The 9569-nt window shown below is 38.8% G+C and overlaps 2 protein-coding genes across 2 annotated transcripts; one reads left to right on the top strand and one right to left on the bottom strand.

The window, feature by feature from the left end:
* Window positions 1-1095: 1095 nt before the first annotated feature.
* Window positions 1096-4828, top strand: LOC106341945. The gene is made up of 5 exons (XM_013780702.1): window positions 1096-1664; window positions 1907-2770; window positions 2860-3315; window positions 3388-3580; window positions 3661-4828. Exons 1-5 carry the CDS (start codon window positions 1131-1133, stop codon window positions 4596-4598), a joined length of 2985 nt encoding a protein of 994 aa, XP_013636156.1. The 5' UTR covers window positions 1096-1130; the 3' UTR covers window positions 4599-4828.
* Window positions 4829-4856: 28 nt separating this feature from the next.
* Window positions 4857-7865, bottom strand: LOC106341946. The gene is made up of 12 exons (XM_013780703.1): window positions 7550-7865; window positions 7318-7477; window positions 7041-7241; window positions 6726-6790; window positions 6593-6620; window positions 6407-6486; window positions 6242-6328; window positions 6107-6157; window positions 5789-6010; window positions 5624-5717; window positions 5407-5547; window positions 4857-5207 (listed from the first exon to the last, which is right to left on the bottom strand). Exons 1-12 carry the CDS (start codon window positions 7745-7747, stop codon window positions 5122-5124), a joined length of 1413 nt encoding a protein of 470 aa, XP_013636157.1. The 5' UTR covers window positions 7748-7865; the 3' UTR covers window positions 4857-5121.
* Window positions 7866-9569: the final 1704 nt, after the last annotated feature.

The raw sequence follows: 9569 nt of genomic DNA, 5'->3' as shown, positions 1-9569 counted from the left end.
TGTTTGGGGCGTGGTGCAGAGACGTTTGCATTCGACGCTACGATGGGCGGGGGTACAGAGACAGACTGTACTAACGACGCTTCGAGTATATGTATATATCCTTATGAGGAGATGCGTGGTGCAGAGAGTAGCTATGTATTATAAGCGCATGAGTTGTAACGGCTAGTCCTCTAGCCGAATATTGATTGTTATGTGTGGTGTAATAGGCACCGTGTTTGTTTCATGCTAGAGCTAGGCCTACATTTTAGTAGTGCTATGAACTCAGTCTGTGGTTTGCGGTTTAGCATCCCATACCTCGCTGGGCAACTCCCCTGTTGCTCACCCCTCCTTCTTCCCCCTTTCAGGTGAGACCGACGAGCAGGAGTGATTATCGGACCGGTGTTATTGGGCTTTTGGGCTTCTATCGTTTTTACCGCTTTTATCTTTATCGGGCCTTTAGGCCTTTGGACTTTTATCGTTTATGTTATTCCTATTTCAGACTTTCGGTTTATGTCGTATTTTATATTTCGGATGTTATCGATGTTGGGCTTTTAGGCCTTTTGGTATCGTATTGACTTTTATATTATGATATGAAGATCATTATTATTTGAGTTGTATTATTATTTTATTTCCACTTTTATCAATTTATTATGTAAATCGGGGTGTCACTGTAGTTTTTAAACATGGGGCACATTTCTAAGTCTGCTTTACCACTCGACCATGCTTGTGGAGTTCTATTATTCATTTTTACTTCTCTTAATTATTTTTTACTAATGGTATAAACGATTATACAAACAACTTGTGTTATTAAACAAAAGTATTATCATGTAAGACAATTTCGGTTAATGTATAACCAATTATACAAACATAGCTGGTATTCATGAATATACAAATTAGGTAGAGAAAATTGTTAATGAAGATTATGTTTACAGCTCAAGCACTTCAATTTATAAGGAAATTTAAGGGTCAAGTTTTTGGTCAATTATACCAAAATATAAAAGTTTTAACTTTGACTAACTAACGCAATGAAATTTCAACATAATTACAATAATTACAATAGTGCCATTTCTTCTTTTTTTTGGGGGCAACTGTTAATTAGAAGCTGTATTATTGTTCCTTTTCGCTGCGCTCCCTCACACGCAAACAAAAAAATGGCTCACCTCTTCAGAGAGCTGTCTCTGGGTCACTCCAAGAGAGAGACGACGCCGCCGCCGCCGCCTCCGTCGATGGCATCCACGATTCCCTCCGATCTACCACCGTCTCCACTCGGACAACTCGCCGTCCAGTTCTCCGAATCCGATCTCCGCCTCATTGCCTACGAGATCTTCGTCGCCGCATGCCGTAGCGCCACCGGGAAGCCTCTCTCATCAGCCGTTTCATCAGTCTCCGTTGCGAATCCGGACTCGCCGAGCAACGGCGTCTCTCCTGCTTCTCCAGCAGCCCAGCGTTCTCTGACCGCAGCCGCCGCGAGCAAGATGAAGAAGGCCTTGGGGATGAAGTCGTTGTCATCCTTATCACCTGGATCTACCAAGAGCCCTGGCTCGGGCTCTGGTTCTGGCTCTGGCTCGGGTGGTAAGTCGAAGCGCCCCACTACTGTCGGTGAGCTCATGCGGATCCAAATGCGAGTATCGGAGTCCGTCGATTCGCGCGTTCGTAGGGCTTTCCTTAGGATTGCTGCTAGTCAGGTTAGCTCAGTTTCGCTTCTGCATTGAGCTGATTCACACCTTGACCTGGTCAATTGTTCGATCTATAGTAAATCTCGAGCTTGATTTAGTTGAATCTAATCGCTGATCTTGTTGTATTGATTCCAATTAACTTATCCGTGATTTGATTTTCTTGATGTTTATAGATCTTTAATTGTATGTTTCTGGATATGGATGTGTTAATTGCTGGAAAGTTTATTTTAATGAGTTTTTTTTTTTTTCAGGTTGGAAGGAAGATTGAGTCAGTGGTTCTTCCGTTAGAATTGTTACAGCAGCTTAAGTCATCTGATTTCACGGATCAGCAAGAGTACGACGCGTGGCTGAAGAGATCACTCAAGGTTCTCGAGGCAGGTCTTCTGTTTCACCCTCGCGTACCGCTTGACAAGACGAGTTCTTCTCAACGACTGCGACAGATCATTCACGGTGCGCTTGACCGGCCTTTGGAGACTGGAAGGAACAACGAGCAGATGCAGAGTCTTCGATCCGCGGTCATGTCTCTCGCCACTAGATCTGACGGGTCTTTCTCCGACTCTTGCCACTGGGCTGATGGCTCTCCGTTTAATCTCAGGCTATATGAAATGCTTTTAGAGGCTTGCTTTGATTCTAGCGACGCTACTTCCATGGTGGAGGAAGTTGATGACCTTATGGAACATATAAAGAAGACGTGGGTGATTCTTGGGATCAACCAGATGCTTCATAACCTCTGTTTCACGTGGCTTTTGTTCTCTCGGTACGTTGTGACTGGACAAGCTGAGATGGATTTGCTTTACGCCTGTGAATCTCAGCTTGCGGAAGTTGCTAAAGATGCAAAGACGACGAAAGATCCTGAATACTCCCAAGTTTTAAGTGCTACGCTTAGTGCTATATTGAGCTGGGCAGAGAAGAGGCTCCTTGCGTACCATGACACCTTTGACCGAAGCAATGTGGGTACAATGGAGGGCATTGTTTCTTTGGGTGTATCAGCAGCTAGGATTTTAGTTGAAGATATATCTAACGAATATCGTAGAAGGAGGAAAGGAGAAGTTGATGTAGCTCGTACGAGGATTGAGACATACATCAGGTCATCACTACGTACTGCTTTTGCTCAGGCAAGTGTTGGCATTGTGTCTTTTTACTCACCGTTTCTGTCAACGATTCTATCAACTTATATTTGATTATTTTTTATGTCCCTTAATAGAGAATGGAGAAAGCAGATTCTAGCAGGAGGGCATCGAGGAACCAGAAAAACCCTCTCCCTGTTCTCGCCATCCTTGCTAAAGACATTGGCGAGCTAGCTGTTCAGGAAAAGCGAATGTTCAGTCCAATATGGAAGAGATGGCATCCGTTTGCTGCAGGAGTTGCTGTGGCTACACTCCATGTTTGTTACGGAAACGAGATTAAACAGTTTATCTCCAGGATATCTGAATTGACACCCGATGCTGTTCAGGTATTAAGAGCTGCTGATAAGCTGGAGAAGGATCTTGTGCAAATCGCAGTAGAGGATTCTGTTGACAGCGACGATGGTGGCAAAGCAATTATCCGTGAAATGCCTCCTTTCGAAGCTAAGACTGTTATTGCTAACTTGGTCAAAGACTGGATCAAGGCGAGAATAGACAGACTTAAGGAATGGGTCGACAGGAATTTGCAGCAAGAGGTTAGTAAAAATCAAACATAGTCTTTATTAAGTTTTGGAGTGATTTAATCATCAAAAGTTTTATTTTTCTAGGTTTGGAACCCGGTGGAGAATCAAGAAGGAGGATATGCACTATCTGCTGCAGAAGTTTTGCGGATTACTGATGAAACTTTGGAAGCGTTTTTTCAGCTTCCCATACCTATGCATCCTGCCGTGTTACCTGATTTGATCATTGGTTTAGACAAATATCTTCAGTATTATGTCTCAAAGGCGAAATCTGGTTGTGGTAAGTTTGCTGGCATATGATTGATGATTCCTATCTGTTGAAACTTTTTGATTTCTAACATCTAATGATATGATGCTCAGGCTCTCGAACTACGTATATGCCTACAATGCCTGCACTCACACGATGTACAACGGAGTCAAAGTTCCAAGGTGTTTGGAAGAAGAAAGAAAAGTCACCTCCTTCTCAGAAGAAAAACTCTCAGGTTCCGATTGCCAACGGAGAGGGTGGTTCCTTTGGGGTCACGCAGATATGTGTCAGAATAAACAGCTTGCACAAAATCCGCAGCGAGCTTGACGTTGTGGAGAAGAGAATGATCACGCATTTGAGGAATTGCGAGTCAGCTCACACCGACGACTTCTCCAACGGTTTAGGAAAAAAGTTTGAGCTCACGCCAGCGGCTTGCATCGAAGGCGTTCAACAGCTATCTGAGTCATTAGCTTACAAAGTCGTCTTCCATGACCTAAGCCACGCGTTATGGGACGGGTTGTACATCGGTGACCTCTCGTCCTCTAGAATCGAGCCTTTCCTCAAGGAGCTCGAACAGAATTTGACAGTCATAGCAGAGACGGTACACGAAAGAGTCCGAACACGCATCATAACCGATATTATGAGAGCCTCTTTCGATGGCTTCTTACTTGTCCTACTTGCTGGAGGGCCCTCTAGGGCTTTTACAATACAAGACTCTCAGATTATGGAACAAGATTTCCAATCTATGAAGGATTTGTTCTGGGCGAATGGAGATGGTCTGGCCATGGACCTGATCGATAAGTTCTCGACCACGGTCAGAGGTGTGCTTCCTCTGTTCAGTACAGACACAGACAGTTTGATAGAGAGGTTTAAGGGAATGACGCTCGAAGCATACGGTTCTTCAGCTAAGTCTAGACTTCCGTTGCCTCCGACTTCAGGCCAGTGGAGTGGTATGGAACCAAACACGCTCTTACGAGTTTTGTGTTATCGTAACGATGAATCTGCGACAAGGTTTCTCAAGAAGACATATAATCTACCGAAGAAGCTCTAGTGGAATCTACTGGAACGGTTAATAACCTCGCAAGATTTAAGAGTGTGTTTCACTGCAGGGAGGATCCGAGATTTGTATAGTGAGTTTCATTTTTTTGTTTAATAATTATTTGTTTTATGGTTTTTGTTTTTGTATACATTTCCTATACGTACTATATTCATTTTATATCGTTTGTTAATTTTGTTTTTGAACAATATATTAAATGACCTATTCGATGTAGTTACCGCTTACCATCACGTGTGTGAAGTTATATGCTTAGAGATGTCCCGCGGCTGGGGAACCATAACTTTATACGTTTTGGTTGTCCAACATTACATAAGTATTTTAGAAAAACATATTTTAGAACAAATAGCGAACAAGCGCAATAGTCTCTAGACTAAAGAAATAGACACAAAAATCGAAAGACAATAAATCTTGCCATCAAGAATGAGAACTTTTACAAGCTATACTTACTGAGTAGAGACGACTTGGCTTCAGTTAAAAACCGAGATATTTTCTTTGACATTATCCAGATTGTTAAACTTTAACCACTGTACTTGCAGAGGTTTTCAAAACCCATGTACTCGTGCCGTTGCAACTTGCCCATCATGTTCACTATTCCCACGCCACCTAATAACAAAGTATAACATTACACATCTACTCAAGGTGATTAAAAATTCCGTCACTAGCTGCGCAAGATATCTATCCTATCCATTTTGATAGATAAACACCAACTCACGAAACAAAGTAAGTATATGTTAAAGCAGAACAAATTAAAAGTACTGAAATTCAAAGAAATAGTTTTTGGTGAGCGAGGGAGGTCATGTACCAAGTGATATGGCGCTGATAAAAATCGTGGAGGCGAGGATGAAGATGATGAGGGATGCTCGGCCGAGGACTGCTATCAGTCTTCTGACTACATGTTGTCCAACCAAAGCTGCAATTGTTGCCACTCCCACAAGATACAGAGCTACATAGACATAAAAGTAGACATCCCGAGGTAAGAAAAACAGTCTTATCAAACATAATGTAACATGTAAACTCACCATATGGAATAGGAAATCGTTTGAGAAGATAGTATTCTACAACTGACATGGATGAAGAGAAAGTCATAGCAAAAGTCGCTGTGGCACTTGAGACCTGCAATAACAAAAAGTAGAGATCAAATGATACAAGTACTAGTGATTCTCGATTATGATAAATTCTCACACCTGTGGAGGGACACCGAGCTCAAGAAACAATGGTCCCATGATAAAACCTCCGCCTAAACCAAGTAACCCACCGACTACACCCGCCAATACGCCAAATGAACAGTAAAGAATAAGCTGACCAATGGTAAAATTAGAGCCTCCTTGTCCATTAGATGCAATGATTCTTCTACCCTGGTACAAAGCTACTGCCTCGTAGCCTGATACACCAACTGCAACCGGAATCTGCATGAATCGGAAGAGATGTAAGTAAGCAGTGTACATGGTTCTCTCAGCAAACTAATAAAATAAAATAAAATGTAACTGAATGTAATGTAATACCTGTAACAAGTTTATGACCCAATATCCTACTGAACAAGTTGGCATATTTTTCTGTTTCCATGAAAAGAACATGAATAAAGGTTAACATGTAAAAAGCATGCTCCAACTGATACATATGAATGTGTACTAACTAACCTTGGCTATCTGCAGTGCCAGGAAAACAATCCAGACGAAAACGAGAAGCCCAAGTTCCTTCCAGTATACATTCTCAATAATACTTACCTGCAGTAAAATTAGCATTGTTAACTCTTGACATAACACAGAACTAGCACTAGTGTAAAGATAATAGAATTAATTCACTTCTCGTTTCTTGTTGTTTCCAGGATTGGTGCTCGGAGCTGCAGGAAGAGGCATATATTCTACTTCTGTGGCAGATACACCTGGTGAAAAGTAGATTATGTTTAACCCAAAAAAGAAGAAGAAAAAACAGAGGTTGTAATATGGTTGTCACTGAAACATGTTTGACACAACAAAAACTCAACTCACCATCTGACTCTAAACGCTTAGCAGCTTCCTGTAGCACAAAAAAGTTTGATAGGCATTAAAGATTGAAAGTTCTTATAAAACAATATTATAGAAAGGATATTCAAAGAATAATTCATGAAAGTTAGGGATGTACCATTTTCTCTATAGTCTCCTTGTTCCAAGTCTCACGACCTTTCAAAAACGCCTTTGTTGATGTACCTGCATACACATTGATATAATAAGTCTAACCACGGATGGGAAAGACAATGGCTCTAACCATCGCAGGAACATTGGAAACGGATAGAAAGTGAATGGAAAAGAATAAAATTATAGGAATGATGAGGAGTAATGATTCCTTATCACATCTACTGAGGAACAAATTTTGTTCAATATTTTTCTAAAATAAAAGGAATGGGAATGAATGGAAAGGAAAAATTTCTTAGGATTATGAGGATTTTTTTTTTTTTACCTAGAAAGAGGATTATGAGGAGTACTGTGACCATCCAATCTGGAAACATGACATTGAAAGCGACACCAACGCTAATCCCAAGCATAAGCATGGGCTGGATCAACAGCGCGAGATCGTAGTCGATGATTGGCATATCAAGCGTAGGATGCCTCAATCTAAGATTGTAATACACAGTTGACACAGAAGCTCCCACGATCATGCCTATTAAAAGAAAATGATCAAAATAACTATATAAAACTGATAGTTTAAAACAATGGTAGTATAATGTTACTCTTACATTTTGACAAAGCTGTTGCTGATTTAGGATCAAAGCCGATAATCAAACTGAGCATAGGTACGAAAATGCCACCTCCACCAACACCTCCTACGCTACCAAACGCAGCTCCAAAGAATCCAACGAGTGTGCCCAAAACAATTTGCCAGTTGAACTCAAATTCCTGGAAAAATGATTTTTATTTTTCTTTTTCTTTTATTAAATCCGGATCAGATCAAAGAGAAAACCTACTTACGGGCCAGACATGATGATAACCTGTCTGATCAGGTTCCCATAGAAAATCCAGGAAGAAACTGGGTGGTTCGTCACTTTCCCTCGCCTTGGAATCAAAAATGCCCCTCTCAGCGGAAACGAAGGCAAAAGCTAAAGCGAAATTGGTGAAGAGAACGATCACTGATCTCAGACCCCGACACTTCCATCTCAGTTCCGACATTTTTGTGTTTTCGAAAATCACAAGTACACGAGTGAATCCGTATCTTACTTTTTCTATATAACCTCTGTTCTTAATTTTTTTTTAATAAATTCCGCCCGAGTCTCTGAGACTTGGAACCTAGACGTGCTAGATTGAGGTGACGTATGAGGATTAAACATTAACAGTGAGTCAAATCTACATCTGTCGCCTAGCTGTTTTTACTTTAAAATCAAAGAAAAGTATTGTCATTAATGACGCCAGATAACATAGATCATGAAATAAGTTTTCACCAACTCCCAGACCACCACGATGACTAATTTTCGTTTGCTAATAAAATACATTAATTATTTTGAATCTCTGTTTAATATATGAACTATTTTTCGTTGCCTATTAAATACACAAACTTTTGAAATTCTCAGATTTTACACATCGTTTTAGATGGCGTTAAATATATTTAACGGAAGTGACGACGGCGTTAGTGTTTAATTAACACGTGTTTAAATTTTGAAAATAAAATTTCTTAAAAATACACAAACTATTTTTCATTTGCTAATGAAATACACAAACTATTTTTGGATTTCCATTTAATACACAAACTAAATTTTGTTTTCCATTAAATACACAAACTTTTAAAATTTACAGATTTTACACATCGATTTAGACGATGTCAACTATGTTTAGCAGAAGTGAAGACAATATTTTAACTAAACAAGTGGTTTAACTGTGAAAAGCACTCTCACCCTCAGCCAATTGAAATTAATTTGAGTTAGTTTCAATTCGAGTTTGACACTCTAATATATTCCAACCTCTTTTATCCTCCAAACTATGTCCATTTTCTTCTTATTTACTTTGATTTCCCTTTATATCGATTCGAAGTGGAGTCGATTTTCATGTCGTGAAAAAAAAGACGAAGAAAACTAAGTAATCTTAAACGAGTTTTTGATTTTGGAATTAGTTTAGTGTTATGCATTTCTAATTCTTGTTTTTCGCTTTGATAGTACTGATAATGATTCAAGGTTAATTTACACTATGATAAATAATTTTAGTGTTATGAATTAGGTTCTACATATATTCTTTCTACAATGATAAAAAAATTTGAAATTTCATAAAAAAAATTTACACTATAGAAGCGTACTGGAGAAGAAAGCTAGCAATATAATCTAACATAGGATTTTTAAGGAATTTTTTCTCCACAGTTAACCACATGCTCAATTAAACACTAATATTGTCTTCACTTCTGCTAAACATAGTGACATCGTCTAAATTGATGTGTAAAACTTGAAAATTTTAAAAGTTTGTGTATTTAATAGAAAACAAAAATTAGTTTGTGTATTAAAGGAGATCCAAAATAGTTAGTGTATTTTATTAGCTAATGAAAAATAGTTTGTGTATTTTTAAGGAATTTTCTTTTCAAAATTTAAACATGTGTTAATTAAACACTAACGTCGTTGTCACTTCCGTTAAATATAATTAATGCCGTCAAAAATGATTAAATTTGTGAATTTCAAAAGTTTGTATATTTAATACGCAACGAAAAATAGTTCGTGTAATAAACATAGATCCAAAATAGTCCGTATATTTTATTAATAAATGAAAATTAGTCTGTATATTTTTAAGAAATTTTCCTTAATAAAATTTCATCTATGTGTGTGCTTTTCACTTTCTCACCATTTTCTCCACTCACATTTCAACATATGTCACTACATGTTTCACTTTTTTTTTGTATTCAACTAATTGAATGTATAAATTCCATTTAACCCACATGCATATTTTAAACAATTTAACTACTTCTCGTAATGGATATAACATTTACTAGATTTTGATCCGCACGTCCATGCAGATA

Source organism: Brassica oleracea, chromosome C4 (genome assembly GCF_000695525.1).
Source record: "Brassica oleracea var. oleracea cultivar TO1000 chromosome C4, BOL, whole genome shotgun sequence".
NCBI lineage: Eukaryota > Viridiplantae > Streptophyta > Magnoliopsida > Brassicales > Brassicaceae > Brassica > Brassica oleracea.
The sequence above is the reverse complement of the archived record's forward strand: the minus strand, read 5'-3'. Positions and strand labels throughout refer to the sequence as shown.

What these genes read in the sequence shown, in the direction of transcription:
- LOC106341945 (XM_013780702.1), top strand. Translation starts at nt 1,131, where the DNA reads ATGGCTCACCTCTTCAGAGAGCTGTCTCTGGGTCACTCCAAGAGAGAG. An exon ending in TACGTACTGCTTTTGCTCAG is followed by an intron (nt 2,771 to 2,859) that starts GCAAGTGTTGGC and finishes GTCCCTTAATAG; the next exon opens with AGAATGGAGAAAGCAGATTC. An exon ending in AAAGGCGAAATCTGGTTGTG is followed by an intron (nt 3,581 to 3,660) that starts GTAAGTTTGCTG and finishes TATGATGCTCAG; the next exon opens with GCTCTCGAACTACGTATATG.
- LOC106341946 (XM_013780703.1), bottom strand. Translation starts at nt 7,747, where the DNA reads ATGTCGGAACTGAGATGGAAGTGTCGGGGTCTGAGATCAGTGATCGTT. An exon ending in TGGCACTGCAGATAGCCAAG is followed by an intron (nt 6,158 to 6,241) that starts GTTAGTTAGTAC and finishes TCATGGAAACAG; the next exon opens with AAAAATATGCCAACTTGTTC. An exon ending in AGCTCGGTGTCCCTCCACAG is followed by an intron (nt 5,718 to 5,788) that starts GTGTGAGAATTT and finishes TTGTTATTGCAG; the next exon opens with GTCTCAAGTGCCACAGCGAC.